Source organism: Hemicordylus capensis, chromosome 3, assembly GCF_027244095.1.
Source record: "Hemicordylus capensis ecotype Gifberg chromosome 3, rHemCap1.1.pri, whole genome shotgun sequence".
Classification (NCBI taxonomy): domain Eukaryota; kingdom Metazoa; phylum Chordata; class Lepidosauria; order Squamata; family Cordylidae; genus Hemicordylus; species Hemicordylus capensis.
Genome location: NC_069659.1, coordinates 337547191 through 337573544, shown reverse-complemented (window position 1 = coordinate 337573544; position 26354 = coordinate 337547191). Strand labels below are relative to the sequence as shown.

The window sequence follows — 26354 nt, the reverse complement described above, 5'->3', positions numbered from 1 at the left end:
GGAGGGAGACGGAGTCCATTTAAGAGAGAGAGAGTCTCTTTAAGAGAGATGGAGCCCTCTCTTAAGAGCTCGAGGAGGAAAGTGTTGTGAAGGGCCACACTTCCAAGCTTTCTTTGCCTGCCTTCCAAGATGGTGCAGGGCCTCCAGAAGGCTCCGTTTCCCTTAAAGGAGCCTCCCAACACCAGCACTGGGCAAAGAACAGCGCTGCACAGTGAGACTAGTCGCCTCAGCATGGTGCCAGGGGACTGTGCAGAGTATTCAGCTTTGGCTGAAGCATCACACAGGTCCAAAAAACAATTTGTCAGGGGGCTGCACTTTTGATTGATGGGGGCTGCCACTGGCCCCCAGGTTTTACAACAAAGAACACTGCTTTAGTTAGTGCTCCGAAGAAGACCAGCTGCTACCTAGAGGTAAATATTGCAGATATTGTTGTAGCCTGCAAATCAAGAGGGTTAACAACCTAATGGTGTTCTGGAGACTCTTTCATCTCTCATCGTTGTACAGAAGAAGGAAAATCTGCCAGTGTAAGATAAAACTCTTTCTTCCACAGGACTACAGAAGGTACAGGAGCCCTGTCCGCCACTGCACCTGGTCACTCCAAGCAGAAGGTGTAGGATGCATGATGGAACAAGCTGCTGATGGTTTTTAGTTTTTCAAAAGTGGATTAAAACTAAAGCAACTCTAACTCGCCTCTACTTGTTTCTCAAGGCAACTGTCAATTGGCTTTGGGGAAAGAAATATTGTGGAAATTTTACGCAAGGGTAACATGCTGAAAATGTTTCCATTACTGTGCAGGTGCATAGTTAATTATTGGCACACCTGTACACCTGTATGACTTGTTGAAAGCTTGGGATGAAATATCAGTCTGAAAAAGGTTGGCAATGGTTTTGAAAAGGCCAAAAATGTCACTTTAATCATAACACTGTCCATCAAATCCATGAGCGTATTAATCACCCCAAACCTTCCACTGCAGCTGTTGCTCTTTTGCCAGTCTGTTAATATTGTCCCAAATCCAGCTGGCCACTTGAATGTACCAGAAGCATTCAGGAAAAAAGAGCATGAGTGGCATCTGGGCATGTACCTGGAATAGTCTGCGTACCCAAGTATTTGCAATGATGCCCACAAGCTGGGTGGAACAGTTAAGATCAGGTTGCTCGAGCATTTTGGCATGTCAGGATGTAGGCTTTAGATTTTTAGGTGGCCATTCTGCTGGCTTGGGGCACAGCATTCACAAAGAGAGTCTATTTTTTCCATCCTAATCTGATGCATTCAAATAGTTGGCCAATTGACCCTTGCTTTGTACAACGAAGGGGAGATTCGCAGCAAGCCAAATTATGTAGCAGGCAATATGATCAGCACTGAAGGAGAAATGGATATACACACAACTGTGCATGCAGATGCAAAGAAATTAGTCTATCCAGCTAATATAAAATGATAGCCTGTGTTTATTTTTTAGAAAATAGATTACACTTATTTCCAACCAGTAATTGCCCATTCAGAGTTATGGACGTGTCCATACCTGATTAGCTGCAATCTGGCACACCTAGACCTAGGATGGCCAGACTTTATGCTTTGGAGAGCCACTTTTTATTTTTTGGCCAGAGCTTTGGAAGCTAGCATCACAGCTTTGGGAGGTAGAGTCAGTCACAAAATGGTAGCTTGGGGAGTTGAGCCACTGAGAAGGGGAGCTTTTACAAGAATTTACTTTGACAGAATAAGGGAATTTATTTATTTATGTATTTATTAGAAACATCTAATATACCGCCCACTCCGAAGACTCTGGGTGGTGTACAAAAACATGCAAAGCAAGACAACATTAAAATTACATTCTAAATTAAAAACTAAAGTAACTAACAAAAAAAGAAAAAAACCAAATTGGTAAACTACAGGGCAAAAGCCTGACAGAAAAGAAAAATCTTCAACAGAGATTTAAAAATCAGTAAGGAAAGGGCTAAATGAATCTGAAGGGGAAGGGAGTTCCAGAGAAGTGGGGCAGCAACCAAAAAGGCCCTTTCACGGGTCCTAGTGCCCCAAACCTCTCGGAAATCAGGGACCGGCCGACAGAAGGGCCATCTGAGATGATCTGACTGGACGGGATGTAACTGGATGGGCGAGGTGGGTCTGTAGGTAGGTATTAATTAAACACTGAATTCCTAGAGAATTTTGTTGTAGGGCAGGAGGGAAGCAAGGGAGGCTGCTTTGTGGGAAAAGAAATGAGAAAGAACTTCATAGCAATCGTGAGAGCGAGCGAGAGCGAGCAAGCATGAGCACAATTCAACATAGCATGGCCATGCCTCTTATATTGGTATTGGTGGAAGAGTAAGGAGGGAAAAGCAAGCCCAAATGCCTGAAGAGCTACTTCAGGCAAGCCTAGGAGCTACCTGTCACTCATGAGCTACCTAATGCCTGCCCCTGACCTGGAGCATACATGGGACCCTGGTTTAAGTTAACTGAAGATCCATTTTTGTGTCTCACACCACATCAAAGTTACAAACAAGAGAAAAAAGTTGGGGTAGTGAGAATAAACTGTTCAGCACAAAGCTGAACCTAAGAACAGCCCTGCTGGATCAGGCCCAAGGCCCATCTAGTCCAGCATCCTGTTTCACACAGTGGCCCACCAGATGCCACTGGAAGCCTACAGGCAGGAGTTGAGGGCATGCCCTCTCTCCTGCTGTTACTCCCCTGCAACTGGTATTCAGAGGCAACCTGCCTCTGAGGTTAGACGTGGCCTATGGCCCGCAGACTAGTAGCCATTGATAGACCTCTCCTCCATGAAGTTATCCAAACCCCTCTTAAAGCCATCCAGGTTGTTGGCTGTCACCACATCTTGGGGCAGAGAATTCCACAAGTTGATTATGCGTTGTGTGAAAAAGTACTTCTGTTTGTTGGTCCTGAATGGGATGACCCCTGGTTCTAATGTGATGTGAGAGGGAGAAAAATTTATCTCTATCCACTTTCTCCACACCATGCATGACTTTATAGACCTCTATCATGTCTCCCCGCAATCTTTTTTTCTAAACTAAAAAGCCCCAGGTGTTGTAGCCTTGCCTCATAAGGAAGGTGCTCTAGGCCCCTGATCATCTTGGTTGCCCTCTTCTGCACCTTTTCCAGTTCTACAATATCCTTCTTAAGATAGGGTGACCAAAGCTGTACACAGTAGTCCAGATGGGGCCACACTGTAGATTAGTATAAGGGCATTCTAATATTAGCAGGTTTATTTTCAATCCCCTTCCTAATGATCCCTAGCATGGAATTGGCCTTTTTCACAGCTGTTGCACACTGAGTCGACAGTTGGACAGGAACATCTGTGGTAAAGAAGCTACACAGAACATATCTTCTAGGAAATCATTAAAGGAGCTCCAAAATGGGTATCACTTACTTTTGGGACTGTTGTTTGTGCTCTCTCTCTCTCTCTCTCTCTTTTTAACCATGCACTGAAGCAAAGCTTTGGCCTGAGAGGCCCCTCATTCACATGCGCAAATGCACATGGACAAATGTTCCCGGGCGTTTGAAGCAAGGGTATGCACCTTCCTTCAGTCAGGGTGACAATTTGCTCTTCACTGCTGGTTGTATGAATATATGGCGGGGACTGTCGTAGTAACATATGTTAATTCAAGGGAATGTATGTGTACAAGTTTGTGTGAGAAAGTGAAGGGCTTTGCACGATCGGTGTGAAGTGCCGGAGGGGGTTCTGTGTGGAGAGCAGGCTTAGCCCGCTCTCTCCGCAGACAAGCAGACACTCAGCCGCTTGTAGCTGGGCGGCCGGATCAACCGCCCACACGACTACTAGCTCCATCACAGAGCCGACAGGGGCCCCCGGAAATTCCAGGATGCCCTGTGCAGGCATGTAGGGCATCCTGGAGAGACCTCTGAACCTGGGAGGCTGCTTGCAGCCTCCCGGTGGGGGTCTTCTCATGTGTCGCCATGGCACAGAGCCACGCTGTGGCAGCACACGATCAAAAAACCGGGGTTAGCGGAGCGCTCGCTCTGCTAACCTGGGCTAAGGGGAGGGCTACTTTGGCGGGCTAGCCACCACTCATGATGGGGGGGGGAAACAGGCTGGGCTTCTTTAGCCCGGTTTCCCCCCATCGTGAGAATAGCATCAGTGTCTGCGTACATTGGAAGCATGTGATATTATTTGCTCAGGAGTGAGAGAGGGGGCATGTTCATACTGCTTTGTTTTTTACCATGTCCTTCCAGTTCTTCTGCAGCCAAGAGATGTGAGGGCAGGAGATAAAGGCACACCATCTTCCCTTCTTGCCCCAGGGCCCACTCCAACATTGCTATGCCCCTGATACAAAAGTATTGAGATCCCTAATAATCCTGCAAACATAAATCACATTTGTGCTGTTACTGCCAGTCCTATTTACTTGTGCTCCGAACCTAGGATTGCCAAAATAACCAGAATCACACAGTGGGGCTTACTCAGCAATGCGATCTGCAGAAACTGGCTGGTGAAACATTTTATGGCACAAAGATAAGCAACTAAACTATCAATCAGGACTCCCCTGTTTCCCATCACCCCACTAGGTAGCCTTAAGCAAGTTGCTTCCTCTCAGCCACAACATGGGGATAATAATACCTACTTACTGTACTGCAGGGATTCTCAAACTTTGATCCCCAGATGTTGTTGGACGACAACTCCCACCATACCCATCATGGCTGAGGATGGCAGGAACTGTAGTCCAACAACATCTGGAGACCAAAGTTTGAGAATCCCTGACTTACAATTTTGTTGTATGGATTTTAACTCAATCACACATGTGAAGAAGTACTTGGGACACTAAAGAAGTCCTACATAAATGCTATTTATTGGGGATGTGCACAGAACCGGCCTGGGCCAGTTCAAAGGTGAAGGGGGATAACCTTAAGGGTGGGGGAGGGTACACTATCCCCCCAACATGTTTCCCCCACCAGCACTCGCTTAAAAAGCGGTCTGGTGGGGCAGCAGCGTACCTCCCTGCCACCCCGTCTGCTCCTCGGACCGTAAGTGACTGGAAGTAGCACATGCACATCGCACTTGCTCTTGCTGTGCACACGCACTATTTCCGGTCTGAGGAGCGGATGGGGTGGCAGGGAGGTATGCTGCCGCCCCGCCGGACTGGTTTTTAAACGAGCGCCAGCGGGGAAAACACGTGGTGGGGGTGAAATGCACCTTCCCCTGCCCTTAAAAGTTATCCCCCCTCACCTTCGAACCGCCTGTAAAAGGGCCTCCGAACATGTTCGTGCACATCCCTAATGTGTACAGCTGGTTCCCTTGCAAACTGGACTGCTGTGAACCAGGCTCGTTCACATGCGAAATGCTTTGAACCACTTTGAGCTGGTTCATCGAACTGGCCATCGAACTAGCCGATCGGTTCAACCAAACTGGTTTGCTTTGGTCCAAATTTAGACCAACCCCACCAAATGATTAATACACATGCCTACTATTTATTTAGCTACTGCTAAAGAAAAAGAAACAGGGGCCAGTTACAAAGTTGATGATCATAAGGGAATGAGAAAAGTAACTCTAGAGAACCCTTCAGTGTGGAACATGGTTAATATCTATTTTCTTTGAGAATCTCAAATAGTATCATTTTTGGGCTACGTTTACTATCCCTCATGGGCTATAGAGGTATTGGTGTTACATCATGTTACAACTTGTTCAATATGTTTCCGGTTAATACAAGGCATTATTTTTTCTGCTTATTTCTGTCCTGGGATCTCGCATCCTTTCTTTTACAACCCTTTTCTATTCCAAAGCACTGCAACTGATCTGAACTTAACAGCAATATTTATGCTAGTTACTTTGTAAAATTATTTGTTGTAACCATAAGGAAAAGCCTCAAGGAGAAAACCTAGTAAGCTGATAAACTGTTCCTGAAAAAGTTTCGGGGAAGTAATTTCCTTTTCTAAGACCTGCATTTAAAAATCAAAGGCACCAGTATACATGTTTGTGTGTGTATCTATACACACACACACACACACACACACACACACACACACACACACACACACATATATACATATACATACATACATATACATGTATATACACATATACATATGTATATGTATATACATATAAATTCAGGATTCACTTTCATTTAAAGACAGGATCGTGGGTATTTCACATAGCTGGTTCATTATACTACATTCTATAAACTCCTGCTGGTCAGTTACTTAAGGGAAAAATTTCACTGTGCTATATGGACATTTTCGCATACCAGGAAGATTATCGTGCTCCTGTGGTCTCCTCGAGTCGACACCAACCTGACGGCACAACTTTACCTTTATCAAGATCCTACAAGACTTACAGACAGTATCCTAAGAATCATGTCTCTTAACCATAAGATGGTGTTGGTGTTGGCATAAGCATAACCATAATAACCATGATTAAGGATTGGCAGAGTGGAAATTTGCTCCCAAAAGGTGAGAGATCATGCAATTCTACAGCCCAGTCTTGAGCCAATGATTGACGTATGAGCCATTTTATGCCACATGTTATACGTATGGCATAATACCAGGCCTGCTCAACTTCTCCCCTCTTGCAGATGTGGGCCTACAACTCCCAGAATCCCTGGCTATGGATACTGTCTGTGAGGATTATGGGAGTTGTAGTCCACTATGGCTAGGGATTATGAGAGTTGTAGTCCAAAAAATGCTAGTGGGCTAAAATTGAGCAGGCCTGGTATATACAGTTGAGCTACTTGATGTCAATAGGTAATACATATACATAAGGGTTAAGTTTCGTAAATGGAGGCTTTGACACAACAGTTTATTTTTCCTCCACTACTCTGAAAATACAGTCTGTTCTATTGAACTCAGTTGAAAGTTTTTGGATTAATGCTAAAAAGGGGGGAAAGACTGGCAGATCCAGTGGTTTACCAAATGCCGTTCCAAGTTTTGGTCAACGGCATCAAGGAATGCCATTCCTGAACCAAAGTTCCTAACGTTTATGTGGAGGAATCCAATCGCCTCAAAAAGCAATGCAAAAATGTTTTCCATTAGGTAAGAGCCACTCTACACAAGAAAAAATTAGATACAGCTGCAGAGTAGACACATGACTCAATATAAATAAAGACTGAAGTATTTGGTGCATTCAGGTTACAGTGGTTCTGCTTCTATATTTCCTCATGCATCTCTAAAACCACCTGCACCAATCTAACCTCATTAAAGCAAACTCTCATAATCTGAACAGTAGCTAATCCAGAATGAATATGATTTATAAAAAATACTTCAAACCCAATACAGAGCAAGCAGTGCTGCCTTGGAAGCCTTTGTTAAGTCAGTAATAGCTATGCCCAGGACTATAAAGTCATGTGCTGGATCTCTCAAGAAGAGGGTCATTTCATGCACTCTTCAAGCATTCTCCACAAGTAGTTGCTTATGGATCTGAGAGTGGGGTGGGGGGGGGGGCACTAATGGAGCAAAATTGCCGTGCTGGCTTGTCACAAACCTCCTTATCGGAGGCAATTACACAGACTCTTGAGAATTCTGGCTAAATATCTCCTTTCCTGAGTTTTACAACAGAGTTAATTCACTGTCCCCAGGCCCTTCATTCATGCTTCAAAGTAGGAATCATCCTTGGAGGGATTGCTTAGGTATAGTGTCCCATCCTGCATGAAAGGACCCACAAGGTCCAACAGAAGGAAAGGCAGAGTTGCAGAACCATGGAGAGCTCAGAGTGAGCTCAGACATGGCCCAGAAGAGAAACAAGCTCTTAAAATATCTCCAAACTCAGATTACCCCTCTCAGGTTCCACCTCTCTGCCTGGACAAAAGAGCGATGTAAAGGTGGCGCTCTGGCCTGGAGTCTTGCACACTTCCTTCACTCCATCACATCCCTCCTGGTCCATCAGAGGAGAGCTAGTCTTGTGGTAGCAAGCACAACTTGTCCCCTTAGCTAAGCGGGGTCTGCCGTGCTTGCATATGAATGGGAGACTAGAAGTGTGAGCACTGTAAGATATTCCCCTCAGGGGATGGAGCCGCTCTGGGAAGAGCAGAAGGTTGCAAGTTCCCTCCCTGGCTTCTTCAAGATAGGGCTGAGAGAGAGATTCCTGCCTGCAACCTTGGAGAAGCCGCTGCCAGTCTGTGAAGACAATACTGAGCTTGATAGACCAATGGTCTGACTCAGTATATGGCAGCTTCCTATGTCCCTATGTCCCATTGTCTCCAAGTGTGCAGGCTTTGGGTGGAAGGGGTCAGTTTAATAGGCTCCAGGATCTCCAGTTCTAGGGTTTCTGGCTTTAGCATCTCTCGTCTTGTTTGGAGGGGAGAGCTGGACTTGTGGCAGCAAGCATGAATTGTCTCTTTTGCTAAGCAGAGCCTGCCTTGGCTTGCATTTGAATGAGAAACTATATGTGAGCACTGTAAGATATTCTCCTGAGGAATGGGTCCACTCTGAGGAGAGCACTTGCATACAGAACGTTCCAAGGTCCCTCCCTGGCATCTCCAGGTAGGTCTAGGAAAGACTCCTTCCTGAAAGCTTGGAGAACTGCTGCCAGTCAGTGTAGACAATACTGAGCTAGATAGACCAATGGTCTGACTCAGTATAAGGCAGCTTCCCCTATACCTATGTATGAGAGTCTGGAGTTGGGTCTGGCTGTTCCAGCCGGATGGTTTCCTGTTCCTCAGGATCAGACTCTAAGATGTTATTCAGAGCAAGAGTCATGACATATAGCCTAGGTACAGGTCTGATGGCCACTCACTGCATGCCTGGGGCCTTTTGAACCTCACCAAGTACCCACATCTCATCAGACATCATCCTTGCAAAATACAATGAAAAGCATTACCGCTGATCTTAAAAGTGTTGTACAGTTTAGGACGTAGGTAACCGAGGGCCTGGCTCTCCTGATATCAATCTGCCTGGATATAGCAGTAACATTATAAGAACAGCCCTGCTGGATTAGGCCAAAGACCCACCTAGTCTAGCAACCTGCTTCACACAGTGGCCAACCAGGAAGTCCAGAAGCGGGGAAGAGAGGGCAAGTGTTCCCTCCAGCTAGTGTTCCCTGGCACCTGGTGTTCGGGGGCATGCCCCCGATTCTGGTGTTTGGGGGGCATGCCCCCAATTCTGACGGAGATATACAGCTACGCAGGCTAATAGAGACTGTTTGGCCCTAGCCTCCATTAGTGTGTCCAATCCCTTTTTAAAACCATCCAGATTGGTGGCCTGCACCACATCTGGTGCAAGAGGCCATCAACAGTTCTCCTTTAAGTGTCCCTGCTTTCAGAGTGAAGGTGGGAGCAACCGGGGAGAGGGTGATGACATCCTGGTTATGGACTGCTCTCCCCGGGGAGGCCCACCTGGTGCCTATTTTGATGCCATTCCAAAATCCAATACATTATTTTACCCAGGCCTCAAACTACTATTGCTTGCTTTAGCTGTGTTATGTTTTACTGTGTTATTCTTTTACTGTTTCGTTTTTATGGTAAGCTGCCTTGAAAGCATGTGTACTGAATGATGAGATACCAGTCTATTAAATATAATTAAATAAAATACATGGAGGTAATTTAGAAACAAAGAGATACTATTCCAATTCTGCACTGTGAGAAGCTTGCTAAGCCAGCTCTAAGATTTGGAAAGTTATTGGCTAGATAGAAAACACACTCACATCTTGTGTTCCAACACATTCGCATCTTGATATGATGAACATGATTTCATCAATATGACGAACATTATTTCCCCAAGATAGGTACATGCAGACACACACACCCCAAAACAAAAATCTCTCTTCAGGGGAATAATTTTGTTTTGGTGTCTTTTGGCCAATCAAATCTGGTGCTTAGAGTGTGTCACTTGTAGATCTGAGACCACCTAAAGGGAAAAATTACCTTTGAAGCAGGCTTTTCTACAGGTTAGCTTTGAAGCAGCTTTTCTACAGGTTGACTGATTCTTAATGACAAATGGGACAGAAAAGGGTTAACTATGGAGACAGAGATTATTAAGGAACAATCTCCACTTAGCTTGGCACTTATCAGTCTGGAAGGAAGTGCAGAGCATTTGAAGTGAAAATGGGTGTGAGATCATTTCCTCCGCATCTCTGGTGTTACCTCCAGACACTCTTGGAGGAAACAGACTATCTAGACTCATTTCAATCAGGCTTTAGGCCTGGCTTTGGAACATAAACGTCTTTGGTCACCCTGTGGGATGACCTGTGCAGAGACAGACAGACGGGGGAGTGCAAACCTGTTAATTCTCTTGGATCTCTCAGCGGTTTTTCGATACCATTGACTATAGTATCCTTTTGGATAGATTGGCCAAGATGGATGTGAGAAGCACTGCTTGGAGATGGTTCTGCTCCTACCTTGAAGCCCATTTCCAAAAGGTGGTCCTGGGGGGGGTTACTGCTCAACCCCTTCGCAATTGTGCTTTGGGGTTCCGCTGGGTTCCATTCTTTCCCCTATGCTGTTTAATAGCTACATGAACCCTCTGGGAGTGATCATCCGGAGATTTGGCCTGAGGTGTCATCAGTATGCGGATGACACCTAGTTGTATCTCTCAGGCACAGGTGAGGCGGTGACTGTCCTGAATCAGAGCCTGGATGCAGTAAAGGACTAGATGAGGGTGAACAAGCTGAGACTCAATCCAGACAAGACAGAAATACTTCTGATCTACTTTGGAGGCCCTGCTCTGAGTGCCACTGCCAAATGAGGTGAGGTGGGTGGCTACTAGGGAGAGGGCCTTTTTGGTGGTTGCACTCCATTTATGGAATAGCCTCCCCAATGAGGTTCGCCTGGCTTCATCACTTTGTTCTTTTATACGACCTTTTTATTCACTCAGGCCTTTTAAATTTTGATTTTCAAATTTGATTTTTAGCTGATTTTAAAAGAATTTTTATATTGTTTTGTATAGTATTTTATATTACATTTTCCCCTTTTGGTCTGTTATAAATGTTCTTCCTACAGAGGTACTGGATGGCAGGTTTAAGGGAGTTCCACTATTTTTACCACATTGCCCATGTGGCAAAGGGGTTATAGAATCCGCCTCGCATGTTATTCTTTACTGTGATTTGTATAGTGAACCCTGTTTAAGACTTATATCTCCTATGTTAGATAATTTGCCTGGCCGGTCTGATGAATTTTATTTAAATTATCTTTTGACTAATGTGGACACTGATATTATCTCTGTTGTGGCCAGGTTTTGTTATATTATTTGTAAAATACGTACTGGTTTATTGTAAATGTTTGCTGGTCAACGATCAAATAAACTTATATCTATCTAATTAGTCAGTATGCTCTCCTGGCAATCTTGGGTCAGTTTTTAATTTATAGAGAAGGTGATTATCATAATGCATTCACACTGCTTCTTAGTTCCTTTTCCCTCAGCACTCTTAACAACATTTTCCTGCTATGCACAATGCAAATTGGCTCAAAAAACTTAAGACTACAGTACTGAAGAAAACTATATGACGGTCCCTCAGCTCAGCAGACTGGGGATGTAGGTTCAGAAAAGTACATATTGGACCACTTCAGTGCAATTGTCTTTGTAAATATCACAACCTTCCAATCAGAGCATTGAAATGACCTTTTCAATAGTATGTTCTGTTATGAGAACAAATTTTCCATTCTATTGAATTTAAATTATTGCCACTCACCTTGAGAGTTCAAGAACAGGACTAGATACCGAAACAAAATTATATAATTTGTACTGAAACGGGGGGAGCATGAGGGCCTCTAAATTATTTATGTATTGTATTGAAATTTATATGCTGCCAATGAACCCTAATTTAGCCTCTCTTGATGGTTTATTTAGCATCTCACAGGACAATCTCCTCCTGTAAAGGAACAGATGACAGGGACAGTACAATAAGTCTGAATTGCATTCAAGAGGGTCGTGATCTAGTCCAAAAGCTCCCCAATGCCCTTTAGCCACTGTGGCTAGGGATTATGGGAATTGTAGTCCAACAACATTTGGGAACGCATGTTTGGGAACTCCTGATATAATCAAGCTCCCTAGGTTGTCCTCTCTGGGATAGGGGTGCAGAACAGCCTATTCGTCTATATATCAGGGCTAGGCAAACTCCCATCACCCCAGCCATAATTTATTGCAGCTGGGGATTATGGGGGCTGTAGTTCAGCAACAGCTGGAGAGCCAAGGTTGCCTACCCCTGATCTATATATTAACTTATTTACCTCTATGTATTTACTTATTTGCCTTTATTTACCTTTTATTTACTCACCAAGTCTAGGTTCAGACATAATACACAACCATGGTTTGTTTAGCTGAACCATGTTTCCACATTATAGCTGAACATATTCCTGCCCACAAAAAACTGCTTAAACACTGGCTGACATGCAGAGAAACATTCCAAGGACACAGCAACAGGTTGCATCCTTGCAGCCAGAGGCCTCCTGAGCAGCAAAGCATACGTGTGTCAGGGAGGGTTGTTCACTGCTCTCCCCTGCCTCTGTAAGTGCTCTTTGCCTTCCAGAATTACGTCCCCCAAGCTTTCTTCATTTCAGCAGGGACCTTTTGTTGCTGCTGCTGCTGCTGCTAAGGAATTGGGAGCTGGAAACCCTTGCAGATCTGTTTGTTGATCAGATCTGCTGCAAATCACCCAGGAATCCTGATCTCCCTTCTGTGTTGTGAAGAGAGCAGAGGGGCAACTTCCTGCCATTTTTCCTGGGCTCTGTGTCTGGGTGTGGCCTTGGGCTCATGTGGTAAGCAGTTCCTCCTTATTTTGATATACTTGGCTGTGTGTGTATAGAAATGGGCCCAACCGTCTTTAGTCTGAATTCTAGGTCAAGAAGTGTATTCAGTTTCTTGTGTTCACTGGTTGCCACCCAAACCAATCAAGCAATTTATGTTACTGTCTGTCTCAGTCTCTCTGGTTTTTGTATCTTGTCTTGCTCTGCTTCCATCAGGCTAAGTTTGGATATAAAGATGCAACATGAAGCCACAGTTGGTGCCAGTCATACTTAAGGATCCACATAATGGTTTGAGCTTCCAGGCAAACCATGGTCTAGAGCTCCTTTGTCTGCTTTTGTTTCCCATCTGCTCAGGACAGCTTTATAAAGCCATAAATTCACTCCTATTTACATAGTGCAGCAGCCCTCTTGAGACAGCAATGACCCTAATTTTGATTTTATCAGTGGCTGACATGCACTCTGAAGATGCAGCAGGAGCTGTGCCCTTGCACCAAGAGGTTTGCTCTTAACATGTTCATAGCCATCGCAAATCATATGCGAGGATTTTTCGCAGATCTCCCCTGCTTGCCTAAGTGCTCCTCCAAGAATATGTCCCTGAGGGCAGCACAGTCCATAGTCCAAAGATGTGTTTCACCATCTCCCATCTAGCAGGTTTGTTGCAACGTATCACAAAGAGAAGATATTTATTTTTCGAGAAGCTTTTGAACTGCAATATCCAAAGGGCTCAGCCTAGTATAGATGTAAGCGGGGAAAGGCAACTGCTCATTTTGGATTCCAGATTGCCTGGCAACTCTATCTATGTGAGCAACATTCAACGAGTGAGTGTTACTGGTTAGCAAGGTTTAAATGACCTAGTTTAATTGCTCCATCTTCCTGCCTGCAGATTCTAGTGGTTCATTTCCAAGAGTCGTGATAACCTTAATGATATTGCTAATGCTACCAAACTGTGATGCCATTTCCACAGCAACAGCAGTGGAATGGAACTTACAGAGCTAGAGCTCCAGATCTCTTTAACATGCACAGCAGAGGTCCTTTTAATGTGGATTTTAAGTATAAAACAAATGGAAACTTTTTTCTCTTTTTTGGCAATTACAGGTGGTTTAAAAACAGTTTAAAATGTTTCTCTTTATTAAATATTTGCAGCCATGATATATGCCATCTTTGAGTTCAATGGAACAAGGAGTACATAAAATATAATAAATATATCTGAAATATGCATATATTTAAAATCAGTCAACTGTCTGATTCTAAGGCCAGGTTTACAAGAAAAATAACTTGTCAAGTAGCAGTCCGTCAGGCTGGTGTGTAACTAGCAAAGAAGCATCCCCTTGTGCGCATATTTCAACACACTGTTTCCTTTCTTCATGAAGGAAATGAGTGCTACAGGGGGAGAACATGAAAATCCAAAACATTAACACAAATGTTTTTCATTAAAATTCAATCAGCACTACAGTCAGAATACCAACCAAACCCGGATTTGACTGATCTGAGAGTGTCACCAGCTTTCAAGACTGAGAACTACAAAGAGTACAGAGAAACTCAAAACACTCTATACAGCAATGTCCATCTTAGAACACATGTGCATAAACTGAATATCCACACATTTTGATTTGGGGCTATACATGGGGCAGAATTTGAAATGTGGAACCCTCCCACTTGTGAGGGAAAGTTCAGAGATACCTTCTGATGCCTCTAATTATCTGTACAGCCCTATGCCTGAGCTGCCCCACCATTACTGTATTGTCATCATATACAGGAGAACCTCATTATTCACAGAACCGCTATTCACAGTTCTGCGTATCCACGGGGTGTCTTATTGACACCCATTTCCAGTATCTGCGGATACTAATTGGTTAAAACCCATGTATCCGCAGTTCCTAGAGGGCTGGAAGTGACCATGGAGGTTACTTCCGGCCACCATTTTGTGTCTAGGAAGCCAGGAAAAGACAGGAGGATCCCTTTTGTGGCTCATTTCTGGAGGAAAATTGACTTTTTTCCTCATTTCTGGAGGAAAATTGATTTTTCATGGTTGGGAGGGGCATTCCTGAACACATGGGGGACCTGTGGAGCATGCCAGAGTAAGTTCTGACCTTTTGGGGGACTGTTTGGGGGCTTTTCCTCCACTCTGGAACCTAACCCCCCTTTTCTCATAGACCTAATGTCTCATTACACGGGGTTCCGTTACTCACGGTAGTAGGTGATGTATGGAACCCTCGTGAGTAACAAGGTTCTCCTGTACATTTTTAAACGGTTGCTATACTGGCATAAACATGGCAGTGGCCTTGGGAATGGGATCTGGAGCCAGAACTAGAATTGCACAAGGAGATATGAGACAGTCAAGTGGCCTCCAAACTGCTATTTGCTTTTCAAATCAGTGCACAGGTCCAGAGTTGGCATAATTCATGCCAATTCCTTTACAATCAAAGCCCCAGGCAATTGCCTTAATAGCACATTTTAAAATGCACCAACTGAAGCTATGCGTCCCTCCTCGGACTTTTGCTTCTCAAGAAGCCAGAAGTCAGCAGAGAAAGTCCCAAGCACAAGTCACCTTCATTCATTCCTTTCCACTTCTACTTTAAATGAAAGAGGGGGTGGGCAAGTCAGCCTACACATCTGATGAGAGGATTCTATGGCAGGTCACGACTGAATTGCGCCTTTCTTAATGTGGAGCTCAAACGATTAGTCTCTTGCTTTCATGATCAGTCGTTTCAAGCAGTGCAAGGAAAACAACCACCATCACCACATTGCCTTGGGGTAGACTTCCTTACCATGAATGATTCACACACAGTATGCATGGCTGCTAGCACCACCTTTCCCAGAAATTGGCAATGTTACAGAGAGCAATTTTTTAAGGTGTGAGCTTTACTTGAAAAGGTTCTCCGTCCCAGTAAGCAGCACAAGCACGCTTTTCTTCAATGTTCCTCGTGAATTATATATTGATGTTACACTTTTCATGTGGCCAAAGCAAGGAAAATCTAACTTGACATTTACTTTCTGGTATTCCGTGTCTCTCTTTGGACAAGCCCAAGATATTCACAAGGTAGAGATTTGCAGGGATTTGGTACTGCAGTGATTGTCCAAGAATGTTTCCTTTTCATACTGTTCCCTATCTACCAGCTCACTAGGTGGTCTTAGGCAAGCTACTGTTCTCTCAGCCTCTGAATATAGAGAAAATATTATGCCACATATTATATTTTTAGTTCGCCGTTCCTTTGAGACAATTAAGATGGCTATATGTAATCCACAACTCTTCCTTATATTTACAACAACCTTGTGAGGTGGGTTGGGCTGAGCAACTGTGACTATCTACAGTCATACTACCCTGAACACACCCAATCACATAGGAACATAGGAAACTGCCGTATACTGAGTCAGACCATCGGTCTATCTAGCTCAGTATTGTCTTCACAGACTGGCAGCGGCTTCTCCAAAGTTGCAGGCAGGAATCTCTCTCAGACCTATCTTGGAGAAGCCAGGGAGGGAACTTGATACCTTCTGCTCTTCCCACAGCGGCTTCATCCCCTGAGGGGATGCAGTGCTCACACATCAAGTCTCCCATTCATATGCAACCAGGGCAGACCCTGCTTAACTATGGGGACAAGTCATGCTTGCTACCACAAGACCAGCTCTCCTCTCCTGATCTTGAAAGCTAGGCAGGGTCAGGCCTGGTTAGGACTTGAATGGGAGGACATCTGGCTGCTAGGGATGGGGTTATAACAGCCTATGCATGCAGAAGGTCCCAGTTCCAATCCCTGAAGTCTCCAGGTAAGACTGGGAAAGACTCCTGCCTGAAACTTTGAAGCGCCACTACTAAGTCAGTATACAGTATTGCTCTAGACGGACCTAGATTTGACTCAGTGTAAGTCAGACCATTGGCCCTAACCATGGTTATAGCTGGTGCTGACATGAGCCATAACCATGATTAAGAATTGGAGGAGAGGAAAAAGAAGAGAAGGCATTTGCAGCTCAATACTGAGCCTGCCACTAACGTATAGGCCATTATGTCTACACATAACTTGACGTGGAAAATACTGGTGAGTTGCTGCTTCCTATGCCTGTCCAAGGTCACTCACTCAGTGATCCTCACAGCTCAATGGGAATTTGAACCCAGGTCTCTGTGGCTGAAGTCTAACACTCTAGCCATTACATCTCCCTGAACCACTTTACAGGGCTATTTTACAGATTATCAAGATAACATATGTGAAGCACGTGGTCAACACTCATTCCAGGTCATCACTCAGTGATGGCTTGGCCCAGAGAGTTACTTTCAGAGAATGAATAGCCTGTCCTTCCACTCTTGTCAGTAAAGCAGCTGCTCATCAGCGAGGCTCCTCTTCTTTCTAGTGAGACTCAAAATCAGTTCTGCTACATCACAGACCTTGGACTGGACTAGTCAATATTGTCACACTATATCAGGTTCCACCCATTGCACCACCCTGGTGTTGTCTTGTACTGGGAGGAAATCAGAGACCACAGAGCGGCTCCAGAGACACATATGCGAACCCTTACCAGAAACAGGACTATCCATCCATCAATCCACAACACACTCCCAAAAATTGTAAAATGGGTGCCATGTAGACATGGAATGCACAGCAGAAAGTTCAAGATGACATAAGCAGGCAGATTTCACCAAACAGTAGAAGGGAAAGCAAAGACATCTCCAGGGGCAGGGAAGGTATCTTTCCTGACTGTAATGTGTTGATCACCAGAACACCAAGTTTGACCAAATGGAAATTCCATTTGGACGTAACTCATGACACCCAACATCTTGTCTCTAATCGTGGCCACATCTGATGCCATAAGGAATGATGCATTGTGTTGAAGATATGCAAAGCAATAGCGTGAGGTGAAGCAAAAAAGCAAAAAAAGCAATCTGAAGTCAGGCAAAAAAGCAGAAGGTACTTCTCAAAGTTGCTGCATCTTTATTAGGGGGAGATGCCTCCTTTGGAATTATGCTTCTGTTTTAAATATATGGATTCCTTGGAAATGGCAACATTGAGCTGAAAATTATCTGCACCAGCTCTTTTGCAAAGTGAAAATGTTAAAAGACTGGCTATGCTAGACACTATAATGGTAGGTTTTGCGGGGGTGGGGTGTTAATAAAGAAGGAAAGGACAGCAAAGATGATCAACCAAAGATCTCACACAGGGAAAATGTATTCTGATATTAACAGAAATGGATTCTTAGAAAGGCTTCCTTACCTTGAATGCACTGAAGCGTTCCATCTTCACCTCTTATTGTAAAAGTTTCACCTGGATTAACTTGAACAAAAATGACCTGCCAAAATAAAAATGCTGATCTCAAATTCTTGTTCATTTACAATTGATTATTTTGTTCAATTACATTTTCCCATACATTTCGCAGAATATAAATACAGCTCAAACTGATACGCCTAGTTAATTCAGCCAATTAAGTCCTGGAATTAATACAGTTTTGAAATTTGTTGCATTATTGAATTATGCCATATTTAAACCCAGAAAGGGATTAAATTAAAGAATGCCTCTGAGTACCAGTTGCAGGGGAGTAACAGCAGGAGAGAAGGCATGCCCTCAACTCCTGCCTGTAGGCTTCCAGTGGCATCTGGTGGGCCACTGTGTGAAACAGGATGCTGGACTACATGGGCCTTGGGCCTGATCCAGCAGGGCTGTTCTTATGATGTTGGAGGGAGGTGGGACTGAGAGAAAGAGAAACTGAAAATTACAAATTTTGAAAATGAATGTTTCACCTGAATACCACCAGTGAATCTATGATTTTACAGTGCTTGAAAACACAGTGTAAAAGCGCATTTAAGACAGACTTGTTAGCATAGATTTTAAGCCAACAAAGCTCAGGATGCCAGAACACACTGGCTGACATACTGCACAACACTACATCAGTCCAGTTGCATCAGAAGTTTCAGAAATGGTGGCCTTATTCTCGTGTAATACAAATAAAGCAATTTTTATGTTTGCACAACTGTAAAACTTGTGGGTATGCACCGCAACTAGGTTGACACTCCATTGTGTCAGCCACTGTGAATGCCGCAGATGCAGTGTCAGTTTAGGGACCCATTCATGAAGCATATTTCACCTTGGATAGGCAGTTTGAAACCCTCCTTTCCCATCTGGCTCACTCTGAAGAACGGGACCAATCCCCCCTTTTTTTTTTGAATTGGTGATCCCAGTTTTGCTACCCCACTTCCTGATGTTGGACATACTAATTTATCGATAGGCCCTTATACTTTTTATTTAAGAGAAAGAACCTTCCCTATAAGCCCAAAAGTCCATACAGAAAGAAGACAATCTACACACACAGAGATACTGAATGTGTAATGCAAGGCATTAGAGGGCCTTTTCAGTGCTGGCACCCCATTTATGGAATAGTCTCCCCAGTTAAGCGCTGGTGTCATTACCTTTCTGTTTATGGCCTGCCTTTTACAATTGGTTTTTTAAAAAGTTTTTAAAAAGCTTTTGTATTGTATTGCAATGCACACTGACCATCTTGCCTTTTTCCAATTGAATCCCCAAATCAGCAGGGCTGATTTGCATATGCATATACGCCACTGATCTCTCATTCCTTGGTTACTAAAGATGTTATGCTGAGTCACACCCCAACTGTCTCCACTGAAAAGCACAGTTTTTGAGTTTACATCAGGCAATTTGAATATTCTATCTGTAGCAATTAGCCTTTTTATAGATTAAAAAATATTGCTTAAAGTTTTATTATGTTACATTGAAACAACATTCACATAGTGTTCAATCCATCATCCATCACTTATTAGTCACAAATAAGTTTATAACACAGAAAGAATAAATCTTGGCAACGTTCAAGCTTTATTCAGACACTATGTTGTACATACATACCAATGTCTGCCCATTGTGTGAATGACTGTATGCGCATCTATTATATTAATTCTCGTGGGTGTGCCATGGAATGTGCATCCCAGCGCCCAGCTGACTGGCTGTGTGGCAGGTGGGCCTGATTGGCTGAGGCGCACCCAGGAGGATTGGTTGCGGCGGCGGCAGCAGGCCGCGGAGGCAAGGCCCAGGAGGGGGGAAAGAAAGTGGAGGGGAAGAAGTGGCGGTGGGGAGGAGAGGCGACTGGGCCTGGAAGCAGAGACTGGGGCAGAAGGGGGGGGGAGAGGTAACCGCCAGCCCCAAAGAGCGCACAGATGCTCTGTGCGGGGTTGGCTAGTTCACTTTAAAAGTGAAACTGAGTACAGCCCCACCCCCTCAAATGCAGGGCACAGATAGGAAGTGTATTTACCTGAATAAAAGACATATTTACCCAAACAGAAGATGCCCCTGAGCAGGGCCGTAGCAAGGTTGGAGTGGGCCCAGAGACAAGATTTTAAAATGCCCCCCCCCCCCAACTGAAGAAGCTCAGCTCATGAAGTAAAGAAATCTTAAATGAGGCTGAATAGCGGTAACAAAAAGCATAGTTAAATTGAGAGAGAGAGAGAGAGAGAGAGAGAGAGAGAGAGAGAGAGAGAGAGAGAGAGAGATAGCCTATGTGCCACAACAGAACATCATCCTAAATTATTTCTAAAAAGGTTTTGTAAATTGTGGATGATGCAAGTCATTTAATGGTACTAAGAAAGACGCTGTTCTGGTAGCTCCAGGTTTTAACACTCACATCAATTTTGGAGGATGAATACAACTGAAGGAAGGCCGGGCGGGTGCGCGGCTGGGGGAGTCAGTCATGTGACTTGCCTCTAGGGCCCCCCCCGGCAGTGGACCCCCAGACAACTGTCTCCCCTTGCCCTATTATAGTTACGCCCCTGCCCCTGGGAGACAAACCTGATCACCCATATTTTAAAAATACGGGTTAAACACAGGCCCTAATATATACCCAAATGTATGAAGACCTTGAATTTAAGACGATGCCCCAAATTCTAACATAAAAGAATTTGGGGAAAACTTAGTCTTGGATTTGGCTAAATACAGTAAGTGAGCTGAATGTAACATGTGAATAACTGTATGTGCACTATATATGCCCACACTGTGCACAGATTTAGTATCATCCAACAGTTGCCTTTAAAATGTAGTTTTATACATGAGAACCCTCTCCACATAGTCTTACTCCAGCTATCCACTGTGAGCATCTGCTGCTGTTTCCAACATTTTGTCACCAATACTTTGGCCACTGTGAACAGACTTCCAACCAAATTTGCAGAGGGTGACATTCAACACATTTTTAAGTTGACCCCAAAGAAGAACTCTTGGGTCCAAAGAAAAGTTGCATCCTATTATTTCTCCAATATTCCTAGTTCAATCTTTCCTCATCCCAAAATTGTATAGTCAAATATTCCCACCATAAGCATTTGAGACTAGTATGTGTAAGCCCGTTGTAATAACGGGCTCTAGTGGGGGGGGGGGTTGCCCGCTGCCGCCTCACCCGCCTCGGCCCGCACTCCTCGGCCACACTTTGCGCCCGCCGCTTCTGCTCCTCCCAGTCTTGCTGTGGCGGCAGCCACCACCATTGGGGCCAGTCGCCCCGCCGCGGCTACCTCCACCTCGGCCCGCACTCCTCTTCTCTGGCGGCCTGGTCCAACATGGCTGCCTGTCTCTGGGCGGCCGTATCTTTTTGGGCCGATCTGCGCATGAGCTCCGCGCATACCCAGAACGGCCCCAAAAGACACGGGCACACGGGATCACGGTCTAGGCTTTTATTATATAGGATAGTTTGGTCTTGATTACATCTCCAACTATGCGCAACGGATCTTTTATTGTCTAAATGGCATATAACTCCATAAATAAAGTATTGTATAAAAACTCTCTATGGCTGCTGTGTCCATTGAGTACTGTATTTTGACCTGTCCCTACAAATAAGGTCACACTGTCCCTCTGTTGAGTTAATTAAAAACATCTTCCCCTGTCTATTTTTGAAACCACTTTCAGCTTCCTGCAGATCAGAACACATAGCTTTGCTAATAATCTCTCTTCTGATTATCCAGGTCCTATTGTAGAGTTTCAAAATCCATTTGGGGTTTATATATGAGAATTCCTTGCTGTTATTAAAATTCAACTTTTAATCTGTAAATACTGAAACATCAGAAAACGGATCCCTGATTCAAATTAATCCATGATGCTGTCTAATTCTCCCATCCTTAAGAATGTCACCCACTCCTGAGTATGTTCAATCCAAAGTCCCCATACCTCCTTGCTGGGGCAAGAAGCCTGATTTAGAGAAGCAAGTTATCACTTGATAATGCAGTCAAAGAGAGAGAACTCAGAAGGTTTGGGAATTCATCAGCCACTTTGAGCAAAGTAAAACCTTGGCTTTATCCTCAGATAAAGAGAGAGTCAGCGTGGTATACTGGTTAGAGTGCTGGACTAGTTCCGGGGAGACCCGAGTTCAAATCCCCATTCAGCCATGATACTTGCTGGGTGACTCTGGGCCAGTCACTTCTCTCTCAGCCTAACCTACTTCACAAGGTTATTGTCAGGAGAAACGTCAGTATGTAGTACACCGCTATGGGCTTGTTGGAGGAAGAGCGGGAGAGAAAATTAAACAAACAAACAAACAAACAAACAAACAAACAAACAAACTACTACTACTAATTCGATTTCTATACCGCCCTTCCAAAAATGGCTTAGGGTGGTTTACACAGATAAATAATAAATAAATAAGATGGATCCCTGTCCCCAAAGGGCTCACAATCTAGAAGAAACGTAAGATAGACGCCAGCAACAGTCACTGGAGGTACTGTGCTAGGGGTGGATAGGGCCAGTTACTCTCCCCCTGCAAAATATAAGAGTTTCACCATGTTAAAAGGTGCCTCTTTGCCAAGTTAGCAGGGGTTAAATCTTCTCCCTCATTTGCTCCCCATATTCACTCCCTTTGCAAAATCATGTAACTCCACTCTGCAAGAATATTGTCTTTCTTCTATGGCCCATCAGGAATGTCCTATTAATCTATGGCAGGCCTGCACAACATAAGGCCCAGGGGCCAGATTCGGCCCACAGGGACTATTCTACTGGCCCTCAGGTACCCTGCAGCAACACAGGAGCTGGAAACAGCTTTATGGCGCCATCCTGGAAACTGCCTTATGGCGTTCTCAGAAATATGCTCCATGGTGTGCCCAGTGAGGCTTACTCCCATGTAAGCATGCCTAGGACTGCAGCCTGAAACTAGCAACAAGAGTTTAGGGAGAGGAGAGGGCATTGTTTGGGGCTGGCATGCACTCCAGCAGCCCCACTGATTGAGCAGGGACAAGACATTTTCTCTGGCCACTATCCTTGGTTGAAACTATGGGTCCATTGACAGGGAGAATAGATCCACAAGTAACTAATAATATTTTTAATTTTAATGTAATAATGTGCTAAACATTGACTTCAGCCCCTGTACACCAAGTTGTGGATGGTTCCGGCCCTCCAGGGCATTTGAGTTGTGCAGCCCTGATCTACGGCCTTAACTTCTGCCATCTTATCTTATCTTCCCGGATCACACTTTGTTCCCCTCAGCTGCATGCAACTTCTCCCCTGCTAACTTGGCCTTTTTTGCTGTAAACCGCCTTGAGATTGCTTTAATGAAAGGCGGTATATAAATTTAACAATAAATAAATAAATAAATAAATAAATAAATAAATAATCTCCATGAGTCAGCCTAAGTGCAAGTAACTGAGACCAACGCCTATTCTTCTCCTGTCTCTGCCACATCCTCCTGCTTCTCAGTCGCCTCCTCTGGGTCAAGTTTTAGATTGTAAGTTCCTTGGGGCAGAGACCCATTCTCTTATACTTTGTGAACAGCTGTGCAAGGTAATGGTACAAAACCCACTAACATCCCAATACAGACCTTGTTGCAGCAGGCTAATTCCATCTACAAACGGCTTATTCAAGTGGCCTGCTTGCACGAGCAACGGAACATCAGAAGAGCTAACTCAGATGAAGTCATGGCATCTCCTTTATCACAATGTGCAATTTTCCTGGTTATGGTGAAGCGCTTCTGATCTCATGAGAGGTCATTTCTGCAAGAGGCAGCCATTAGTAATCTGGCAATTCAATTAATGCCTGAGACTACGCCCAGTGGGTGGTGTCCAGGTGTCTAGGCTCACTCCCTGACCACACTTAGCACATCCAAACCCAAATTTTCTGTTCCACATGAAAGCCACACAAAACTCTTTTCTCCTATGAGCAATTAGTTGCAAAAGTTAGCCAGCTGCAGTAACATCTGCACCAACAAACATGCATCAACCCGTTTCAGGGCGCTTGAAAGCATCTTTTTGTTATAGTTTAAAGCAACATGTCAATATACAAACTGAAACGGGAGGGGTGTTTCATATCTATAATGAGAAGATAAATCCATTCTTTGTGCACTGTTTTCCAACCTGGCAATGCTATAGAGAGAGACTAAAAAAAGTCACAGCTGTCGCCCTTTTCATTACACAAGAAAATACCACACCGAAAAGCCATTTCAAAGCACACTGCATCTTCCTGTATTAAGGGCTCCCAAACACAAATGCGAAAAAGAGGGTTATTTATAGTGACTGTTTACATTATACAACTTTGCAAGCAGCAGTATCCTGATCACAGTGTGAGCCTGTCTGAGTTTATTTTAATCAATGTCTGAAAAGGTTGTATCCTACTTGGCACAGAGCGAGAAAGAGTTCAGGGAAGGGATCCTGCAGAGTAGCTGAAGTGCTCAGTACATCAGCACCCCCAGAATCAATGTGTTTTAAAAGGAATGTGGTATTTGGGGGCCAGATGAAGGGGTACATAGGAAGCTGCCATATACTGAGTCAGACTATCGGTCCATCTAGCTCAGCATTGTCTTCACAGACTGGCAGTGGCTTCTCCAAGGTTGCAGGCGGGAATCTCTCTCAGCCCTATCTTGGAGAAGCCAGGGAGGGAACTTGGAACCTAGATGCTCTTTCCAGAGTGGCTCCATCCCCTAAGGGGAATATCTTACAGTGCTCACACTTCTAGTCTCCCATTCAAATGCAGCCAGGGTGGACCCTGCTTAGCTAAGGGGACAAACCATGCTTGCTATCACAAGTATGCCACAATAAACTTAAGAGCAGCCCTGCATAGGCGCATCTCACCCAGCATCTTGTCTCCCGCAGTGACCAACCAGAAGTCTTTAGGTAACCCACGTGCAGGATATGTAGACTATAGTACAGAAGGCTCATAAATTGTATGATTTGAGTCAAGCATTGTGTGAAGGTAAATCAATCTGTTATTATTGCCTGCTTTTGTATACTGTATTATTCTGAATGCTAAATTCAGAAGGTTTTAAATAAATTCTTAGCAAACACACACACAAACCCCAAGAGCTGATTTATCAGTGTTCCCTGCACTAGGGATTCCCAGATGATGTTGACTATAACTCCCATCATCCCCAAAGGCCATTGCAGATGATGGGAGTTCAACATCTGTCAACATCTGGAAATCCCTGCTATGGGGAATACTGGTGGCTGAACCCTGAATAAGGCTGTAACACTACGCAGGCAGTGACAGACTCTAGTCCCGATGGATGAGCTCACCAGGAGGTTTTCCAAATGGCAATTCACTCCTCCTGTGCTACCCTTAGGGTAGGGGGAAGTTCATCCCTCATACGAGGGAGGAATGTACAGCTTCAACACGGTAGCAGCAAGGTGCCATTCATACAGCAAACTGCTTTTTTCATGACGACTGGCCCTAAATAAGTGATATAAGCATGTCCTAAAAGTTGCGTTTTGAGAGAGTGTTGAAAACAGCAAGGCCAGATGCTATGGCAATTGTGCTGTGCTGTATGGAGAGACCCCAGAGATGGAGGTGTGGCTGGCCCCTCTGCACCACCCTCTGCTTTGTCGCCTCCTCTTTTGTTGCCAGTCAAAGGTCAGGGGTTTGGGATGAAATAAAAGCTCAGTAGCAAGAGCCGCTGTGCTGCTGCCACTGCCACCCCCAGTGCCTTCTCCACCGCCACCTCCTCTGCTGCCCACCTCATGCCAGCGAGTGGACAGATAGGTTTTCTTCCCTCATAAATGAGTAAGAGAAGGAGCAACCCAATCACCCTCTCGCAAGCAGGAGCTGATTGAGAGCAACGACAGGCTTTGAGCACTTTGATGGAGGCCCATGCTCTATGGGCTGTCCCCTAATAATGCCCCTGAACCATAGGTTAAAAACCCCTGCACTAAACAGAGACCATAGTTCCAAGATGTTCCACAGGCTGAATCTCCAGGTCCACAGAGATGGATGGTGGCCCTCTTCTCCATCATAGGAACATAGAAAGCTGTCTTATACTGAGTGAGACCGTTGGTCCATCTAGCTCAGTATTGTCTACTCAGACTGGCAGCAGTTTCTCCAACACTACAGGCAGGGGTCTCTCTCAGCCCTATCTTGGAGATGCCTAGGAGAACTTTGAAGCTTCTGCATGCAAAGCATGCAGGTGCTCTCCCCAAGAGTGGCCCCATTCCTAAGGAGACCATCTCACAATACTCACAGGTAGTCTCCCATTCAAATGCAAACCAGGGTGGACTCTGCTTAGCAAATGGGACAATTCATGCTTGCTACCATAAGACCAACTCTCCTCCTCAGTCCAGTAATATGTGGGAAAGTAGAATGTGTGTCCTTCCAGTTTTCCCAGCCTCCCTATGTGGCAACCAAAAGGGGCATACACAAACCCTGACCATGATACAAACCATTTTGCTTTACAAAACATTACTGCAGATCAGTGGCAGCAGCCAGGACTGCTGTTTTTGGCACCAGCCAGGCGGTAATGTCGGCTTCTGGCCTTATTCTCCAAAAGTTGATAGACTGTATG

At 44.6% G+C, this 26354-nt stretch overlaps 1 protein-coding gene across 3 annotated transcripts in view; it reads right to left on the bottom strand.

The window, feature by feature from the left end:
• Nucleotides 1-26354, bottom strand: part of FNDC3B (fibronectin type III domain containing 3B) — a 447770-nt gene that overhangs the window by 290563 nt on the left and 130853 nt on the right. For all 3 annotated transcript variants that reach the window (XM_053308096.1, XM_053308093.1, XM_053308094.1), the window contains exon 3: nucleotides 17834-17909. In XM_053308096.1, coding sequence (XP_053164071.1) covers nucleotides 17834-17909 — 76 coding nt within the window. The remainder of the gene's footprint in view (nucleotides 1-17833; nucleotides 17910-26354) is intronic.